Source organism: Hemiscyllium ocellatum, chromosome 5, assembly GCF_020745735.1.
Source record: "Hemiscyllium ocellatum isolate sHemOce1 chromosome 5, sHemOce1.pat.X.cur, whole genome shotgun sequence".
NCBI lineage: Eukaryota > Metazoa > Chordata > Chondrichthyes > Orectolobiformes > Hemiscylliidae > Hemiscyllium > Hemiscyllium ocellatum.
The window spans coordinates 35723231-35744612 of record NC_083405.1 but is presented as its reverse complement, the minus strand read 5'-3'; the positions used below and the strand labels follow the sequence as shown (position 1 = coordinate 35744612).

The 21382-nt window shown below is 41.9% G+C and overlaps 1 protein-coding gene and 1 long non-coding RNA gene across 3 annotated transcripts in view; one reads left to right on the top strand and one right to left on the bottom strand.

Annotated features, from left to right (window-relative positions):
• The window catches only part of LOC132815660 (uncharacterized), a 34224-nt gene extending 14246 nt beyond the window's left edge, over nucleotides 1-19978 (bottom strand). The window contains exons 1-2 of the long non-coding RNA XR_009644691.1: nucleotides 18984-19978; nucleotides 13896-13957 (exon numbers count right to left, since the gene is read on the bottom strand). This is a non-coding gene — a long non-coding RNA (uncharacterized LOC132815660). The remainder of the gene's footprint in view (nucleotides 1-13895; nucleotides 13958-18983) is intronic.
• Nucleotides 19075-21382, top strand: part of LOC132815659 (ubiquitin-conjugating enzyme E2 E1) — a 128729-nt gene continuing 126421 nt past the window's right edge. Inside the window, exons 1-3 of one of the 2 annotated variants that reach the window (XM_060824653.1) lie at nucleotides 19075-19407; nucleotides 19532-19967; nucleotides 20587-20637. In XM_060824653.1, coding sequence (XP_060680636.1) covers nucleotides 19732-19967; nucleotides 20587-20637 — 287 coding nt within the window. In that variant the 5' untranslated portion in view covers nucleotides 19075-19407; nucleotides 19532-19731. Of the gene's footprint in view, nucleotides 19968-20586; nucleotides 20638-21382 lie in introns of both variants that reach the window. The other variant, XM_060824652.1, reaches the window with a different exon arrangement.

Sequence of the window (21382 nt, the reverse complement as noted above, 5' to 3'; positions counted from 1 at the left end):
GTAAACCTTCTCTGAATTGCTTCCAACCTATTTACATCCTTCCTTAATTAAAGAAACTAATACTAGTCATATAAACAGAGCCCCGCATAACTCAAGTAGAACGTCACTACTTATGTATTCAATTCCCCCCTTAAACATTCTTCGAGCTTTCCTAACTATATGCTATCCCTGAATATCAGACCTTTGAGAATCATGAACCAGGATACGGAGGGGTAAGGGGGACAGAATAAAGTATAGAATAAAATCCCTACAGTGTGGAAACAGGCTATTTAACCCAGCAAGTTCACACCAATCCTCCAAACAGTATCCCAACCAGACCCATTCCCTTACCCTATTACTCAACAATTCCCCTGACTAATGCACCTAACCTACACATCCCTGAATACTATTGGCAATTCAACATGGCCAATTCACCTAACCTGCACATCTTTGGACTGTAGATGGAAACAAAAGCACCCAAAGGAGATCCACATAGACACGGAAAGAATGTGCAAACTCCACATAGACAGTTACCCGAGGCTGAAATCAAACCCAGGTCTCTTGCACTGTGAAGCAGTAGTGCAAACCACTGAGCCGCCATGCCACTCTCAGCCATTTCAGGGTAGTGTCCTAGGACCAATCACCATCAACAGCTCCACTAATTACCTTCCTAAGGTCAAGACAGAGGGGAGAGGAGAGTGACTACCCTTGACATCAAGGCTGCATCAACGACAGAAGTGGGATGTTTGCTGATTATTGCACAACATTCAATCCAGTTTGTGAATCTCCAGATACTAAAGCAGGCTCTGGCTAAATGAAGCAAGATCAAGACAATATCTATGCCTAGGCTGCTGAGTGACAACCAGCGTTTGCAACACACAAGTGCCAGGCAATGACTATGTCCAAGAGAAGATCGCATAGAGTACAATAGGTGAATGGAGGTGGAATGAAGGTGGTCGGTCAGAGAGGAGGGTAGAGTGGATAGGTGGAAAGGAAGATAGGCAGGTAGGACAAGTCATGGGGACAGTGCTGAGCTGGAAGTTTGGAACTGGGGTGAGGTGGGGAAAGGGGAAATGAGGAAACTGGTGAAGTCCACATTGATGCCCTGGGGTTGAAGTGTTCCGAGGCAGAAGATGAGGTGTTCTTCCTCCAGGCATCGGGTGGTGAGGGAATGGTGGTGAAGGAGACCCAGGATCTCCATGTCCTTGGCTGAGTGGGAGGGGGAGTTGAAATGTTGGGCCACAGGGCGGTGTGGTTGATTGGTAAGGGGGTCCTAAAGCGCTCTGCTAGGAGGCGTCCAGTCTTCCCAACGTAGAGGAGACCGCATTGGGAGCAACAGCTACAATAAATGATATGGTGAATGTGTTGATAAAACTTTGATGGATGTGGAAGGCTCCTTTGGGGCCTTGAATGGAGGTGAGGGAGGTGGTGTTGGCACAGGTTTTGCAATTCCTGCAGTGGCAGGGGAAGGTGCCAAAACGGGAGGGTGGGTTGTTGGGGAGGGCGTGGACTTGACTAGGTAGTCACGGAGGGAAAGGTCTTTGCAGAAGGTGGAAAGGGGTGGGTAGGGAACTATATCCCTGGTGGTAGGGTCCTTTTGGAGGTGGCGGAAATGTCGGCGGATGATTTGGTTTATGCAAAAGGTTGGTAGGGTGGAAGGTGAGCACCAGAGGGTTTCTGTCCTTGTTACAGTTGGAGGGATGGGATCTGAGGGCGGAGGTGCGGGATGTAGAGGAGATGCATTGGAGGGCATCTTTAACCACGTGGGAAGGGAAATTGCGGTCTCTAAAGAAGGAGGCCATCTGGTGTGTTCTGTGGTGGAACTGGTCCTCCTGGGAGCAGATACGGCTGAGGCGGAGGAATTGGGAAAATGGCATTTTTGCAAGAGATAGGGTGGGAAGAGGTGTAATCCAGGTAGCTGTGGGAGTCAGTGGGTTTGCAAAAAATGTCAGTGTCAAGGCAGTCGTCATTAATGGGGATGGAGAGGTCCAAGAAGGGGACGGAGGTGTCAGAGATGGTCTGCTGTACCAGATGGCCTCATTCTTTAGAGCCACCACAGAACACACCAGATGGCCTCCTTCTTTAGAGACAGCAATTTACCTTCTCCAGTTCCAAACTTCCAGCTCAGCACTGTCCCCATGACTTGTCCTACCTGCCTATCTTCCTTTCTACCTATCCACTCCACCCTCCTCTCTGACCTATCACCTTCATCCCACCCCCATTCACCTGTTGTACTCTACGCTACTTTCTCCTCACCCCAACCCTCCTCTCATTTATCTCTCCACCCTTTAGACACTATGCCTGCATTCCTGATGAAGGGCTTTTGCCCAAAATGTCGATTTTCCTGCTCCTCGGGTGCTGCCTGAACTGCTGTGCTTTTCCAGCACCACTCTAATCCAGAATCTGGTTTCCAGCATCTGCTGTCATTGTTTTTAACCTACGTCCAAGGGAAGAAGAGAAAATCTAACCATTGTCTCTTTACATTCAGTGACACTACTACCAACATTCTGAAAGTTACCATTGATCAGAAACTGAACTGGACAAGCCATTAAATGCTATGGCTACAAAAAGTCAGGTCAAAGGCTGGGAATTCTGCAACAAATAACTCAACTTCTGACTCAAAGCATGTACATAGTAACACCATGATCTTCCAAGTTCCCCTCCAAACTGCTCACCATTCTGGCATGGAAATATATTGTTGTTCCTTCAGTGCCAAGGTGTCAAAATCTTGGAACTCCCTTTCTAACAGCATTGTGGGTGTACCTAAACCAGAGTGTATCTAAAACAGTTCAGAGCAGCCACTCAGCATCACTTTTTCAAGGCTAGCTAGGAACTGGCAATGGGTGCAGGCCCAGCCAGTGAAATCCACATCCCTTGAATGAATAAAAAAGAATGCTCACCATTTAAATTATATGCTTATTTTTTATTCTTCTAGTCAACATTTCCCCACATTAAACTCCTTTTGCCAGATTTGTCCATTTACTCAATCTATATGTATATCCCTTTGTAGTCTGCTTTATGTCCTCTTCATAACTTACTTTCCTATCTATCTTCATGTCATCAGTAAAGTTAGCAAGTATATCTTAATCCAAGTCAGTTACATCAATGGTAATATCTTGAGGTCCCAGTACAGATCACTGCAGAACAACATTCACTGCATCTTACATACTAGTTTTAGAACAGCTTCTGAATAGATCGCAGATGCACAATGAAATCCACTGGAACATTCCATACCTTATTATTCTTTTTTATTCAACTATTAACAATTACTTGGACAAAATATATTTTTTGAAAATTGAGCTCTGCAGATAAAGTTCTTTGATTATTTTGCTTTAATATGTTAGAGTTATAGAGCTGGTTTTAACTTTTATAGAAAGGTTAATATTTAAACTTTCATATTTTAAAATGTGTTAATCAATTTTTCATCTTTGCTGATTTAACTTATAATAAGTGAATAATTCTGTTATTAAAGAAGTCCGGTTTACAGACACTTTTGTATTTGGCAACATTTAAATATATTTTGTGACCAGCAGAATGAGTGTAAGTCAGTACACTCCTCTAAACTCAGTGATAACAGTAATGAAGACTGGCTGGTATTGCTGAAGTCATGCAAGAAAGCCTGGAAATTGCTGGAAGTAATAAAATCCAGACTAAAGTAACCACAAAAATTTCTGGTAATGTTATGCCTGTCCTCCCATGAAAGTTGTCTTGAAACATGCAACACGACTCTATTTTCCTATTACTGGTGAATCAATATTTTCATAAGCCTTGTTTTGCCGACAAGTCAAGGCAAGTCTGCAGTTAATGGTAACTGTGAAGATGGATTCATTAAGGAATAATGCCAAAGTTGTTCATGCACAATGGTGAGAAGAAGGGGGTGAAGCTTCTCACACAATTCACGAAGCACAGTTTAAAATTTTAGCATTAATTTCTTTTATTCTGTCATGGGACATAGGCTTCACGAGCTGAGCCAGCATTTATTGGCCATATTTAGCTGCCCCTAACAAGTTGGGCAATTACTAACAGTTGCTTGGCCAAAGATTCTTTTCCCAACAGAACTCCACAAATGAAGTTTCTTGATTTTTTTTTCTTTAACCTGCATATTAGGATTGCGTGATTTATAACTTTAGATAATTTACAACCTTTATTATTTGTAAATGCCCAGTTTGTAAGGACATGAGTGAATTCCTGAAAAATGAAATTGAACACCAATCTTTCAAGTAACTCCCACCCCCCAACCAACAGAAAACAGGCAATTGAATAATTAAAGTAAAGGTTTAATTACTCGATTGGAAATTGCCCAGCCTAAGGACATTCCCCATTCCCTAGATCTTGAGTAGCAGCTTCATTTACACCAGTATCTGGGAAAAATATTATATTATGTCAGAATAACCATTTTTGGAATCAAAACTATCTTTGGGCACTGATTCTATCCAGTGGCCTGATTCTCTCTAAGCTGCAGAGTAACATTGCTAATGAATTCAATTTCATGCTTTAAATGTTAACTCAATTTATTTAACCATAAAAACTGAAACATAACAGCCATACCTAACAGAAGGGACTATTTCCTCTCTGACAACAAGGTAGAATCAACTCCAACATTTATTTGCTTCACCTGTACTTCTTTCAACTTATCATGAGCAGTAAATACAAATGTTCTGGATTGCATCTAAACTTGGAAGGCCAAACACAAATTGGGTGATTACTCTGATGAGTGACTCCATTCAATCAATAAGTATGATTGTGACTTCTCTTGACCACACCTACTCTGATCTCTATGTCTGAAACTTCCTATACTGTTACCATGTTGCTCAACATTGGCTTGAGGACCATCATATTTTTCAACTACTGTATTGGACAGTCTTCTGGATCACATACTGACTGCTATAATTTCACATCAGAACCATGTTGCTACGCTTTTCAGACAGTAGTGGCTGGGTTTTCACCACAGGAGGAAGAAACAAGGACTTGATCTGTTTTTGGGTGGGATGCCTCGGGGGAAACGGATTAAAATTAAAATTCTCATTAGAGCGTGTCCTGAAGGTACAGTGACATGTTTCCAGTTGTAAAGACTATAGCTTTTTATTTTTATGTAATTGTGTTTATGGACTGAAATGAGGAATGTGCTGCTTTAAAAACTAGTGTTTGTAGAAGGCATTGCTACAATTTTTAAAAGCAAGCTACCAATGGTTGTTGTAAATGCTTGTCCATTGGGAGTTGGTCTGAATTCCAACCAGTTAGCACATACTGAGCCAGTTTGGAGGTGGGCAGGAAAGATTTTGATTGTTTACCTTCAAAAATGCTTATTACACTGCTTTAAGAGTTATTTACCACTTAAACCAGGAGGTCTACTATCATTTTGGTTCGGCAAGTTGCTGAGTACAAAGTTTCAGCTAGATAGGAGAGGCTAATGGAGCTGCTGGCCATGCTGCTGTCATTCCAACCAGTAATGCTTTGAATTTTGACAGAATCTCAAGATTCAAGTGAATGCATTATTTGATTTGTCTCCATCAGTAAGGGAATTAAAGGTTGAGGAAAAAGCAGGAAAGTGGATTTGAACATTATCAGGTCAGCCACGATCTCATTGAATGGTAAGGCAGATTCAGTGGGCTAAGTGGTTTACTTCTCCTACATATTACGGTTTTATGGTCTTTCAGCACATAAGTATGGATGAGTTTGAAGACTGAATATTGAATAGACAGGACTTAATTATAATCACAATACATTTACCTTCATTATCTACAGCCTATTTCAAGCTAGCAACAAATTTTATTTGCTCATGTTTATTTTCGGCTGTAACTTAAAGTCTAAGCTTAAACTGAACTTGCATTTTGTTTTATTCCCAATGGGCTACTTCATACTAAATATTTAGTATTTTCCTTTTGAAAATGAAATATGAAATAAATTAACAAAAACATTTTATTTATAGATTCCAAATTATGTATGTAAACAATTTTGCAAACTCTTTCTCAAGTGTAAAGGATCTTTTCCCCGTTTTTGGACTTCAAACTGAAATAGAAGTTGAACTATGTAGCTCAAATACCAAGAAAGATTTGCAACTTGTGTAAAGGCAAGTGTGCAAAACAATGCTAGTCTGAAGCAGTGAGATTGTTGCTTTGCAATTGAGCAGTACCAGGGTTTGAGTTAAGGGAAAACTACCTGCCAACAACCTTTGGATGGGTCAAGCTACAGTTTACAAATGTGTAGGTGGTAACTGGAGACCTCAAGAGACCCAACCTGAAAGCATTGTCCTCTCTCTCCCCACTTCTCCCAGCGTTATACCAAGAAAGTTTAAAAGAAAGAATTTGACCTAGAAAAGACCCAGCACACCAGATTAACCATCAATGTGAAAATTAACCATCGCTTTACAGACATCATCATCAATGCTGAAATGAAAAAGAACAGACAGACAACTCAATTAGCACAGCGGGTCAGGCAGCATTTGAGGAGCAGGAGACTCAATGTTTCGAGCTCTTCATGAGGAATGTCAATGTCCTGCTCCTTGGATGCGGCCTGACCTGCTGTGCATTTCCAGCAACACACTCAACTCTGACCTCTAGCATCTGCAGACCTCACTTTCTCCTAGACAGTTTAATTACCCTTGAGATCTCTATACTCTGTGCCAAATACCACTTTTATTGGAGTGAGACAAAGCAAGGGGGCAAGAGAGAGTGCAAGAGTGAGAGAATCAGTTTTGCAACAGTCTTATGATAGTTTTTGAAAAAACTAACAGTTGGGATTCTCAGGAGTGTTCAGCAAAATAATTTTATGATTAGTTCCTGGACAGGTGGCCTACAGTCTTGTATTTGAGGCAAAATATCAAGTCTGCAAAGAGAAAGCACCTAAATCTGTGTGTCTCTCTCTCTTGCTTGTGTGGAAAAGTAACAGAAAATCTCTTCATAACTGTTCTCACTCATTTTTTTTCTTTAAAAAGTGCTGTTTCTCCAAATTGCCTGGTGAAAACAAACAGGGAAAAAACATCACCTACAGAGGCACTGAAAGGGTTAACCTCCAAACCAGTGAATGAAAAACAGCATGAGTGTGCAAACAACCTGGTCTCATGAGCAAAGAACTGAAAGGAAGTGGAGGTAACTGAAAGAAAACAACATCAACATCGGTGGTCTGAACAGGTGCTAGGATTGTATTTGACATTTTTTTCTCTTCCCAAACTCATAATATTTGTGTCTTGCCTCTTTGTATTTCAATTTCTGTGTTTGGGAATTTCAAAAAGGGCTAGAGTTTAAGTTATAGAGTACATGTCAGTAATTCATGTCATTTCTTAAAAACAACTTGATAACACTAAATCAGTTGTTTTCTTGTTAATTAAAAAAAAAGCTTGATGTATAATTTTAAAGCTGAATTAGGCAGTTAGGTAAAATTGGGTAATTCAGTGGTTTAATCAAATTTTCACATTTGTGATGATTCCAGGATTAATGGAGCTTGATTGCAGTGCATCATTGTGCACTGAACTGCATGTTCAGTGAGTCGTGGCATTGTCGGTCTTAACAGCTTGGGAGTGTGGGGATATGTGTGTGTGTTGTTATGTATGTGCGCATTTGGAGTTTTTAAAAGGGATATAGGTTAAGTTGCAAAGTATTAGACAAGCTATCCTTTATTTTCTTTACCATTTATTAAAGTTAAGTGTGTTATAATAAATAGTTATTTTCTGTTAATGATGAACCCTAATGTGAATTGCTTTTGTGCTGAACAGCAGTGAGCAAACTGATTAGCTTGCTTGTCTATTTGAAATTTTATACATTCTGTGACAGCTAGTAAAATAGTGGGGCATGATTATTATTAATACACTCTTTCAAGTTAACTTGTGATGAAAGAAGAAAACCCTAAAAGAAAATGTCAACACAAATACAGGAGATAATGGTACTATATAACTACATAATGTAATAAAATGAGAGAGAATGAAAAAGGTGTCCCTGAAAATCAAGTGTTAGCCCTTGAGAAAATCACAGGAGCCTTTTTATATAAAAAACAACTTGTTCAGATATATTATCTCTCAATTCTGAGCAGATGGGATTTAAACCGAGACCTCCTGACTCAGAGCGAGGGACATTACCACAGCCCAGAGAAAGTGAGGACTGTAGATGCTGGAGATCAGAGTTGAAGAGCATGATGCTGGAAAAGCACAGCTGGTCAGGCAGCATCCAAGGAGCAGGAGAATTGGCATTTTGGGCATAAGCCAAACTTCAGTTCTCCTGCTCCTTGGATGCAGTCTGACAGGCTTTGCTTTTCCAGTTTCTGGATTAGTGATGCTGGAAGAGCACAGTAGTTCAGGCAGCATCCAAGGAGCAGCGAAATCGACATTTCGGACAAAAGCCCTTCATCAGGAATAAAGGCAGTGAGCCTGAAACATGGAGAGATAAGCTAGAGGAAGGTGGGGTGGGGAGAAAGTAGCATAGAGTATCATGGGTGAGTGGGGGAGGGGATGAGGATGATAGGTCAGGGAGGAGAGGGTGGAGTGGATAGGTGGAAAAAGGAGCTAGGCAGGTAGGACAAGTCCGGACAAGTCATGGGGACAGTGCTGAGCTGGAAGTTTGGAACTAGGGTGAGGTGGGGGAAGGGGAAATGAGGAAACTGTTGAAGTCCATATTGATGCCCTGGGGTTGAAGTGTTCGGAGGCGGAAGATGAGGCATTCTTCCTCCCAGCGTCTGGTGGTGAGGGAGCGGCGGTGAAGGAGGCCCAAGAGCTCCATGTCCTCGGCAGAGTGGGAGGGGGAGTTGAAATTGATGACTGCATTGGCACCACCTTGTGCTCCCGCGAGGAGGTTGAGCAATTCATCAACTTCACCAACACATTCCACCATGACTTCAAATTTACCTGGACCATCTCTGACACCTCCCTCCCCTTCCAGGACCTCTCCATCTCCATTAATGACGACCGACTTGACACTGCCATTTTTTACAAACCCGACCGACTCCCACAGCTACCTGGATTACACCTCTTCCCACCCTACCTCCTGCAAAAATGCCATCCCGCATTCCTAATTCCTCCGCCTCCGCCGTATTTGCTCCCAGGAGGACCAGTTACCACTACAGAACACACCAGGTGGTCTCCTTCTTTAGAGACCGCAATTTCCCTTCCCACGTGGTTAAAGATGCCCTCCAACGCATCTTGTCCACATCCCGCACCTCCGCACTCAGACCCCACCCCTCCAACCGTAACAAGGACAGAACGCCCCTGGTGCTCACCTTCCACCCTACAAACCTTTGCATAAACTAAATCATCCACCGACATTTCCACCACCTCCAAAAAGACCCCACCACCAGGGATATATTTCCCTGTCCACCTTCCCCAAAGACCGTTCCTCCGTGACTACCTGGTCAGGTTCATGCCCCCCCACAACCCACCCTCCCATCCTGGCAATTTCCCCTGCCACAGCAGGAACTGCAAAACCTGTGCCCACACCACCTCCCTCACCTCCATCCAAGGCCCTAAAGGAGCCTTCCACATCCAAAGTTTTACCTGCACATCCACTAATATCATTTATTGTATCCATTGCTCCCAATGCGGTCTCCTATACATTGGGGAGACCGGGCGCCTCCTAGCAGAGCACTTCAGGGAACATCTCTGGGGCACCCGCATCAATCAGACACACCGGCCCGTGGCCCAACATTTCAACTCCCCCTCTCACTCTGCTGAGGACATGGAGGTCCTGGGCCTCCTTCACCACCGCTCCCTCACCACCAGACACCTGAAGGAAGAACACCTCATCTTCCGCCTCGGAACACTTCAACCCCAGAGCATCAATGTGGACTTCAACAGTTTCCTCATTTCCCCTTCCCCCACCTCACCCTAGTTTCAAACTTCCAGCTCAGCAGTGTCCCCATGACTTGTCCGGACTTGTCCTACCTGTCTATCTCCTTTTCCACCTATCCACTCCACCCTCTCCTCCCTGACCTATCATCTTCATCCCCTCCCCCACTCACCCATTTTACTCTATGCTACTTTCTCCCCACCCCACCCTCCTCTGGCTTATCTCTCCATGCTTCAGGCTCACTGCCTTTATTCCTGATGAAGGGCTTTTGCCCGAAATGTCGATTTCACTGCTCCTTGGATGCTTCCTGAACTACTGTGCTCCTCCAGCACCACTGATCCAGAATTTGGTTTCCAGCAGCTGCAGTCATTGTGTTTACCTCTGCTTTTCCAGTACCATACTCTTTGACATTACCACAGCCCGCAAGGAAGCTACACAGGAGCCATTAGAATAAAAGATAAATAGAACCAATTTTACCATCTCAGCTGGGTTCAATCAACTCGCATCTTCATGGGTTCTGATTTGAGGGGGGGGGGGGGGGGGGGGTGCGCTAGTCAGCATTTCTTCAAGGGATATCCCATGTGCACTAAGATCCATCTATATACTTTAGTGGGATGGGGCAGTTGCTGTTGGAGTACAGTGCTAAGGCAGTCTGGACTGGCTGTGAATGAAGGAGTCGTGATGGTTGGTAGAAACATAAGCACAGATATGAATGCTGAGGCAGAGGAAGGCTTCCCTAAGCTGAACCTCACTCGCAAGTGACAGCTACATGTTTGCAATCAATATTGCCCTAGGGAAGCCAGAGGGAAAAACCTAATGGTTTTGGTCAGTAAATGAACATGTAGTTCACTGATGTGCTCTGCCAGAAGTTATCAGAAAGATGCAGTGGTGTGCAGACATTTTTGATAACACTACTAAGGTCAGCAGCTAATCCTTAGTAGCCCAAAAAGATGATGTTCAAGGCCACAGTGACTTTAACAATAATTAACGAGGCATCGCTTAGAGATCTTCTGTGATAAGCTCACAAATCTCTGTTGTCATCGGTCTTGAGATTCACAGTTTTATTCAGCACTAATTCATCTCCAAATAGCTTAGCCTTTATTAGTTGATCCTGTATTTAAGGTTTGACCTCAATTGTCTCCCTGCCTTCCTTTTCTCTTTGCCCTCCGGAAATGTTCCTATAAAAAGTGCCGTTTTTTGCCACTCATGTTTCACTGCTGCCTGCAGTCTTCCTTCACAGCAGGTGTCCACCCATTGTCCTTGTCTACTTATTCCTTTGCATCCATGATACCAGGGAGCATGCCTAACTTGTTTTCAAAGCTTGGGTGCTGTGCACTCACTCTCACTGCTATATATGCAGCACCAATGGCAAGCCCTTGCAGTAATCCACAATCTGTATACTCACCCTCACTCAGTCCATGGACAACTTCCAACACCCCCCAAAAATATCCCACCTGCCTCCTTTAACATGTGTAAACAAGCTTTTAACACGTTTTAATTTGTAACTTTTTTTTAAATGTTTAACTGGCCTCAGTGGAGTGTGGAATAGGAAACCTGTGCTGCCTATTCGGATGTTTTATGACAGACGTCTGAGGCAGTTGGAACATAAACCTTCCTTATTATTGTCCACACTGGGATCAGCATCTTGAAATTGATACTCCATCTCGTTTCATATCCATTTGCAAAAGCCACAAAAGTTCAGCCCCAGGAGGTGTTAATGATCATGCTTATTTCCAACTACAGAGCTGTGCAACTATCTTTTGTCCTTTTACTTGTTTCATTCTTGTTTTTGACTTCCACTATCATCTCTTTCAACATGTAGTAAGTCTCGTCTTCCACCTGATCACACATTAGCCTTTTTAACTTCCCTTTCCACCTAATACTGCTGCCTCCGATCCCCATACACTTTCCCCAGCCTTGTATTTGCTTATGATCAATTTCCCGACTGTGATTGTGTCTAAAACATTACCAGTGTTTATTTCTCCACTGATGCTGCTTGACCTGCTACAGTCTTTCCAGCATTTCCTGCTTTTAATCACCATTATTTATAATAACTACTGAACATTATTATTTTCTGCTACACAAGAAGCTAGTAAACAATTTGCAATGTCTAATGCTAAAGCAATTACTATAATTACTTTTGCCTAAAACAGTTGACTCAGGACAATTCAAAGTTGATATTTTTCATTGGATTAACAATGTTGAGAAAAACAATTGCTTGACAATGCTTGTTTTATGTTCCTTGATCTAAAAAATATTTGAGTGAACTAATTTCCCTTAAATATATATTATGCAACATTGTAGTCACACTCTTGATTCTCAATGCTCTTAATTAGATTCACAAGAACAAAGAACAGAAGTACAATGTGTTCAACCCTTTGAGCCTGTTCCACCATTCACGAAGATCATGGCTGATCTCCATCCGAAATGTCTTGGCTAGTACAGATCTGTATCAATTTCCATCTATTTTGTTTATGCAGAGAGAGCTCCACATGTCTACCACCCATTGCATTAAAAAAATGCTTCCTAACCTCTTCCCTCAATTGTCTCTGATTTTAAATTTCTATTCTCTTGTCCTCGATCTCATACCATCAGCAAGACTCCCTCTCTTATATATCCTAACAAATACTTTTAAAATGCTAAAACATCAATCAAATAATTCTTTCACCTTCAATATTCCACGGTATAAACTCTCAAACCAAAAGAACAGAATTGAAGAAGGGTCACTGGATTTGAAATGTAAACTGTTTCCTCTCCACAGTTGCTGCCAGATCTGCTGAGTTTCTCTATCAATTTCTATTTTTGTCTGTGACTACATTTTATACTCAATCACCACACTCAATGTGTATAGGCCTCTGAGTTTCTTTGGCTCTTCAACATTATACTATTTTTGGTCCAAAATTAATGATCTTATATAATTCTGTATTGAAATCTGATTGCCACAATTCTACCCACTCAATTAATCATCTGAAATATTGTTTATTATACTAACTATACGGCCAAAGAAAGATCCAGCATTTACATAGTGACTTTTATTATCAGGTTGTTCCAGAGTGCTTTACAATCAATATTTTTGACAGTGTAGAAACTACTGTAATGCAAGCCACATAGCAGACAATTTGCACACAGGAATGTTCCATAAACAATACAAAAAAGCCAAGCAACAAGGAGAAACCATCCCATATTCCCCACATATTTGATCCATTCACACTCAAAGAAAAAGTGACAAAAGAAAACCATCCTGACTCCTGAGCCTAAGTTGCATGTCAATCCAAAAATGGGAAGTGCCATTTTCAAACATCTCAGCTTTTAGGGAATTAATTAAAGCTTAGGCAAAGAAACAGTTGAGTAGCACCTTATTGCACTAAAATGCCTCAGGATGATTCCCAATGAACTACTTAGAGTAAATGGGAACAGGGGTCATGCTTTTAATCTTGTGATCTGTTTTGGCATTCAATCATTTTCAATTACGGTACTTGCTTTTAATTCATATTCTGTAAAACCATCCACAAGATTCTTTCAAACCATACATAGATTACAGCATTTCATTAGGCCATTTGGCCCAACTGGATTGCGCCCATGTTTAAACTCCCTATGAACCTATTTCTAACCCTTTTTCTTTTTATCAAGCAAACTTTATTAATCTGTTTTGAGAATGTTAATTGTCCTAGAATTTAATCTTAATTAAGAGAGGAAATGGTTCCAAATTTCCAATCACTTGTGTAAAAGTGTGTTTGGTGATTTGAGTACAGAGTAAAAAGATAACAAAATTAGAAAAGGACATGACATTAAAAGAAGAGACTTGAAAATAAAATTAAGCATTAACAATAGAAGGGGAAAGATAAATGATTAATTAGTCAAATTTAAAGGTGTCTGCACTTAGTAAAATGAGCTGGGGAAAGACAACTGAAGCATTATTACATTTATGTTCATTAGTAAAGGGAATAGTACTAGAAAAATTAACAGACTAGTAGCTGTAATTCCTTTATTTAAAAAGATGGAATAAGTCTAGAGAAACATAGGCGAAGTAGCTTAACATTTGAGTAACAAATTAGTTATCTTTCCTACCATAATAGAGAAACATCTAGTATATCAAAAATATGAATAGTAGCTAAAGTTTTTAACAAAAGGTCACACTTGACTAACCTTATTAATTCTTTTGAAGTAGTAACAGGAGAAGTGTACTGAAATCTGTCTTTTTCCAAAATCTGATGAAAAGAAAAATAATATCAGTTTTATCAGCCTGGTGCCATTATCATTTCATCAATGCATGAATGAACTTTACATTTCCTGTGTCAGTTACTGCTCAGGACTCCAGTTAAACAGGTCAGAGTTCTATTCCAGAGATGCAAGCACAAAATTGAGGCTGACATTTCAGTGCAGTATGGGACAAGTGTTGCATTGACTGTATTCTGACTTTTGCATGTTGCGTTAGGCCATGTTCATATTTCTCTCTGCCCAGTTGATAGTACTCCCAGCTGAGTTAGAAGGTCATGTGCTCCAGCTCCATTGAAATGACTGGATTTCTTTTATATATCAATCTGAGTTAAAAATCAACAATTATCCTACAATTATTTGTTGTTTGTGGAAGACAGGGATACTTAATCGCACAATCTATTAGATCTAAATTCTGCACTCCAACCATCTATTTTTTGAATGGATTAACTAAGCAACTATTAGGAGGTGGATGGTCCAAAATGGCCCTATTGTCACCAATGGGGTTGTCCAGCACATCCATGCAAATGATAAGGCCGAAGAGCTTCCATCTATCTTTGGCCAAAATTGCTGAGTGGATGATCCATCTCAGCCTCTTCCTGAGGTTCCCAGCATCACAGATGCCAATCTCCAAACAATTTCTTTCATTCCATGGATATCCAAAAGGCTTGGGGACCAACAACAGTAATAAAGACGTGTTCCAGTACTTCCCATGACCCCAGCCAAGTTGTTCCAGTATTGTACAACACTAGCATCTATGTGAAAATGTGGTAAATTCCCTAAGTATGTGTTGTCTACAAAATACAGGTCAAATCAAACCAAGCAAAGCTGCAGACTGCATTACAACCTTGGTCCAAATATGGACAAAATAAGCTGAACTCCAGAGGTAACTGTCTTTCATATCTAGTCAGCATTTAACAGACAGCTGAAAGAACTGCAGATGCTGGAAATCAGAAACAAAAACAGAAGATGCTGGAAAAACTCAGCAGGTCTGGCAACATCTGTTGGGAGAAATTAGAGTTAACTTTTCAGATCCAGTGATTCTTCTTCAGTCCTGAAGAATATGACATCCAGTAGCCCTTGTGAAACTGCATCTAGATTAGAGTGGTGCTGTAAAATCGCAGCAGGTCAGGCAGCATCCGAGGAGCAGGAAAATCGACGTTTTGGGCAAAAGCCCTTCATCAGGAATGGAGGCAGGGAATCTCCAGGGTAGAGAGATAAATGGGAGGGGGGGGGTGTGTGTGGCTGGGAAGAAGGTAGAAAAGAATGCAATAGGTGGATGGGGATGAAGGTGATAGATCAGAGAGGAAAGTGGAGCGGATAGGTGGGAAGGAAGATTGGCAAGTAGGACAGGTCATGAGGATGGTGCTGAGTGGAAGGTTGGAACTGGGGGGGGAAATGAGGAAACTGGTGAAGTCCACATTGATGCTCTGGGGTTGAAGTGTTCCGAGGTGGAAAATGAGATGTTCTTCCTCCAGGCATCGGGTGGTGAGGGAGTGATGGTGGAGGAGTCCCCAGGACCTGCATGTCCTTGGCAGTGGGGTTAATTGGTGAGGGTGTCTCGGAGATGTTCCCTAATGCTCTCTGCGAAAAGGCGTCCAGTCTCCCCAATGTAGAGGAGACTGGATACAATAAATGACATTGGGGGATGTGCAGGTGAAACTTTGATGGATGTGGAAGGCTTCTTTGGGGTCTTGGATGGAGGTGAGGGGGGTGGTGTAGGTGCAGGTTTTGCAATTCCTTCTCCTCTGATTTCCAGCATCAGCAGCCCTCACTTTTGCTTTGTGAAACTGAAGTCAATGAGAATCGGGGAGAAACCCCCTACTGGTTGGAATCAGATGTAACTTAAAAAGATAACGATTGTGGCAGTTTGAGGTCAATCAACTCTGCGAAATGACTTCTCTGTAGGCATTCCTCAGAGAAACGTGCCCGGCCCAACCATTCCAATCGGAACTCTCTCAACAAACACATTGACTTAGACCCCATTTACCACCCTCTGAGGAAAAAAGAACAGGAAATGACATCACCAACACAAGGAAACCTAAACACAAACAGAAAGCAGGTCACTAATTCCAGTGCTTCAGTGGAAGCGCACTTATGATGTAACCCACTATGGTGATGAAACATCTGAAAATGAACCTTCCAGCTCAGCGACCAAACTTGCACTCATTGATATTTTACTCTTACCAATTCCTCCATGGGATGCAAGCATTACTGTCTGGGACAGCATTTGTTGCTCATCCCTAATTGCCCTTGAATTTAGTGGCTTGCTAAGCCATTTCACAAAATATGTAACATTGTTGTGGATCTACAGTTACAAGTTAGCCAAACAAAGTAAGAATGGCAGATGTTCTTCCCTAAAGCACTTTCGGATCAAGGTGAGATTTTACAACAATCAACAATGGTTCCATGGTTGTTGTTATACTAGCTTTTTTGTAATTCTGAGTTGTTATCAATTTTAAATTTTCACCATTTGACATGTTGGGATTTGAAGACATATCCCCAAACATAAATTTGGAACTCTGAATTACTGATCCAGTGCAATGACCACCATGTCATCATCTCCCTTGAATTTCCCACTATCTACATCCTTTGGGTCACCATTAACCAGAAACGAAACTGGGCCAGCAATTTACATACTGTGAACTAACAGTGGGTTACAGGCTAGGAATTCTGTGGCAAGTAACTCATCATCTGACTCCCCAGTCCCTGTCCCAAGTCAGGAATGTGATAGAATAACCTCCACTTGCCTAGATGGACAACTCCAACAATACTTAGGAAGCTTGACACCATTACGCAAGGAAAAGAGGAATATGGATCAAGGGCAGGCAGAAGGGATTACTTTATATTTGGTGTCATTTTCAGCACAACATCATGAGTCATAGGGCCCATTCCCATGCTGCAAAGTTCTATGTTCTATCCAAGACAAAGCAGGTGACTTGTCTAGCACCCCATCTACCATCTTTAAAATTAAATTCTTCAACAACTAACACACAGCAACAGCAATATGTACCATCTACAAAATACACTACAAGGCTCCTCCGACAGCGCGTTTCAAACCTGTGACCTCCACCTCCTAAAAACACCACAGCAGCAAGTACATGGCATCACTACACCTACAATTTCCTCTCCAAGTGACAGACCATCCTGACTTGGCACTGTAGTCATCCCTAAACCCCAAGTTACAGTGGTTCAAGAAGGTGGCTCACCACCACCATCTTCTTTGGGCAATTAGGAATGGTCAATGGTCTAACTAGCGACACCCACCTTTCGTGAAGGAATAAAAAAGCTTTCAAATTTCTACCAATCTTTCTTAACTTTACTATTGAAAGACATGGCTTTATTGTCTAGGCTATGTCCCCTAAACCTAAGCACCCAAAATAACACATACTTTCTATCATATCAGTTGTTCTTAATATCTCAAAGACCTTTGTTTAAATTACTCTGTAATCTTCTTATTCCCTAGAAACAAAACTGTGATTTGTGCAATATAACACTTGGAGTCTAGGTATAATTCTTTAATTCTATACTGTAATACCTCCAAGACCATATAATTTCCTAAGGTGCAGTCCCTACAACTGAAAACAGTCCTTTGTACAATTGTAGTATAACTTTTATCCCGTGTATTGCAGTCCTCTAGATACAAACAGTATTCCATTATTTTCTGTTCTTATTCCATAATGTTTTAAAACTATATACATTGGCCACCAAGTCTCTCTGAACCATCACTGTTCCTAGCTTTTTATTACCTAGAGTGTCGTTTGATTTATTCTATTTAGATCTAAATTGAGTGAGTTTTATTTCCCTACATTGAAATCCATTTGTGACAGTTTTGAATATTCACTTAATATTCAATATCTTTTCATAGTTATGCATTTCTATTTATGTGACTTCCAATTTGACATCTTTTAAGCTACCAGCAAACCTGGATATGTGGCTGTTTGTGCCAAAGTATTAGTAAGATACAGCAAAGTATTAGTAAGAAAATAGTTAAAGTCCCAACAGAGATCCGTAGGACAGTATTCGTCACATCGATCAAGTAAAATAGCTGCTATTTTCTCTGCTGTGTAGTCATTATAACTAGGTCAATAACTTGCTTTCAATTCCTAAACTGGAATTTTGATAACTTTCTCACGAGGGGCTTTATCAAATATATTGTGGAAGTTAACATTAATAATATTCATAGGCAATCCTCAGATGAGTATTTCAGCCACTTTTTCAAAACTTTTATTCAGGTTTGTCAAGAATAATCTGCCCTTCATGATCCAAGTTGGCCCTTTCTAATTAGCTGAAAACTTAAAAGGTGTTCAATTACTCTATTATAGTCAGTTTCACAAATCGATTTACACTCTCAGGTTTCCTTTCCCAAAAAACCAAGGGGCCTGGAGCTTCCTCAATCTACGTGAATTGTCCAACAACTGAAAGAAAATGAGAAGAACACAGTTTGGATATCAAAGGTTTCACCTCCTTCCTCTAAAACCCGCGGATGAAAGTCACTTGGTGCTGAGTATTTGGCACAGTTTAGGTTCATGACATTTATCAGTACTGTTATTTTTGGTTATGTTAATTTTAAAGAGGATGGGTATTCTCTCTAGTGTTCTAAACAATGTTGATTCCTTCACCAAGACATTGCAAACAAATAATCTTGGTCATTATTGCCTTACAGTTTGCAAATTTGCGTCCCCACTTCCTGCGCTATAAATTATTCCATTAGACCAGGTGCTTTGGGAGGCCCTGAGGTCAAGAAAAACACTACATCGATGTAGTTTTTTAAAAAGAATTCTGGCATAAAAAATTCCGTGCAATACCGAACATCTCTGAAAAAATCTCCATTGCACTCAATACATTATCCAAATTGTCTTTTAAAAACATTTCCAAGCGTTTAAACACAAACTTCATGGGGAATAGAGTAAAATATTTCCCTGAAATCTAATCAACAAAGCTACTTATAATCCCAAAATAAGTAGACAACATGGTTATAAGTGTTTGAGACAACAGTTTGCTGTGCAGTTACCATACCTTATGACAGGTCCAGAGCAGCCCTGTCTCCTCCGTGTATTTGTGGTCGGTGTACTTCCGTTCGTTTCTCTGTCTGAGTGAGACACGCGTCTGACCCTGTACCAGCCCCGGCAGCCGCCAGGTCGGCGACAATTGCTATCCCGATTACCAGAGGAGCAAAAGAACCCAACAAAGAGGGAAATAAAGTAAGAGGCGGACAGAAACACACCGGGGGGGGGGGAGAAAGTATAAGAAATACAAAAGTCAACACCTGGGGTTCATTCTTCAAATCCGTGCGGTGCAGCGGTTGTTTCTCCCGGATTGTCCAAAAGTGTGGGGACACTGTCTGTTTTGTTATTGATGCGAGGACAGTCCCCCCTGAACCACCCCAGGACTGGAGCAGCTCCAGCTGACAGTGCGCAGCCGATGACGGGGCTGTTGCTCGGTGAGTGAGTGTCAGTCTGTGCGTTGCTGCTGTGAGTGTTACACTACATCAGATACACTGTGACTCACTCTTACTGACATTGTATCCTCACTCTCTCTCTCTCTCGGTATACTCATCTCTTCAGGTGTACGTCTGGTGCCCGGCTGTTCACTTTCTTTTTTTTTCAATTATGTTAAGTTCTACGTCTTAATTCTCTGTCTTTTCCGTTGTTGTCGGTGAGTGGTGTGTGTGTTTGTTTGTTTGGGAGGTGGGAGGGGAGCAGAGAGTGTGAGACACTGTCGTGCTTCAGTGCAGTCAGTGTGTGACAGCGAGCCAGCGGCGGAGATGTCGGATGACGACTCGAGGGCCAGCACCAGCTCCTCCTCGTCTTCAAGTTCCTCGCAGGCAGCTGAGAAAGAGACGAGAAACAACAACAACAACAACGACAGCATCACCGGCACCGGCGGCGGCGGCAGCAGCAATAACAACAACAACGGCGGCGGAGGGAGCAAGAGGAAAAGAGAAGCGAAGAACAACACCATGAGCAAGAACCCTAAGCTGCTCACCACCAGCGCCAAGAGGTGAGTGCGGATGGCGCGGGCCGGCCGGCCGGGCAGCGCGCGGGCAGGGCAAGAGGGGGCACGAGCACCGACCGTTGGTCTGGGGTGGGGGAGGGGGGCGGGATAATGGGGGCGCGGGGGGGGTCATGGGGCTCCTGCTCTGCTTCTCTCTCTCTCTCTTCCCCCCTCCCCCCGGGATTCCTTCTCTCACCCGCGACACGCCGGACTTCTTTAACACCAGAGGCTCATTTGCATATTAGCTAAGATCGTTTTGTACGAAAAAACGGGGTCGGGTTGTGAGCCCCGTGCCCCGGGTTTGCATTCCTGTCGCCAGCTACTTGCCGCTGGGCCGGCTTGTGTGGAGTCTGTTCGCCGGAGGAGTACGGCAATCGAGTTGGAAATTTTTCACTGTATTAGCTTCTTGGAGCTACGAGGAGCGGCCATGTTTTTTTTCCCTCTCTCGCTTTCTCGCACAGCCTGGGGGTCAACGTCTTTGCTTTATCTCTTTTTTTATTATTTGTTAAACTTTTTTTGAAGTCGTGAAATTTCCGGGTGAATGTGACTGGGGGGGGGGGGGGCGGTGCAGCGTTCTCGATTGTGGCGAGAGGTTTTAAAGTGATCAATGTTTTATGTTTGACAGAATCCAGAAGGAGCTTGCTGATATCACGTTGGATCCACCACCGAACTGCAGGTTAGTTGATTTCTCAGAAAATAAATGGTCTGCCTTAATATATATATATATATATATATATATGCGTTAGAAGGTTTGAGATGGTGTGCGATTTTTGTTTCAGTGTGAAACCCTGGTTAATAAATTGAAGGAATGGAGAGAGTTGTATTGAAACAGAAATTGGGATTCGGGCCAATTTTGCATTTGCAGAATCAAATAGAACTTAAACGTCAGTACTTTAAACCGAAGTTTCCCTTGTAAGTTTCATTTTGGAAGTTTGAAATTTTCCTCCCGTTGAGGGGGTTCCCATCAGTTCTGCACTTCCTGGAAGGTTCTTGTCCAATCTCGATTTGGTGCTGTTTCACAATTGTGATTTTTTTTGGGGATGGGGTTACTGAAGTGTTCTGGTTGTGTGGGTGATAGATGTTCATTCACATCTTTGGTAAGTAAATGTTCTACCCTTCACAGATAATGTAGATGTGAGTAATTTGTCTTTAAATGATTTTGATCAATGCTGATAAGATGGTGACAAGGTCCTATCCATTGGGCAATTTAAGACTCACCTTTCTTTTAAAAACAGCTCCTTTTAATGTTTGTAACTGTTTTTGGAAGACCAAAATAAGGTTTCTCTTTAATTAACTAATGTACAAAATATGAGCTTGTGATTGAGATGTTGTCAAATTCTAGGATGAAACAAGATTTATGCTTGTTATGTTTCTGTATCATGGTTCATTGCTGTGTTCTTCTGGGAACAAAAATGGCACTC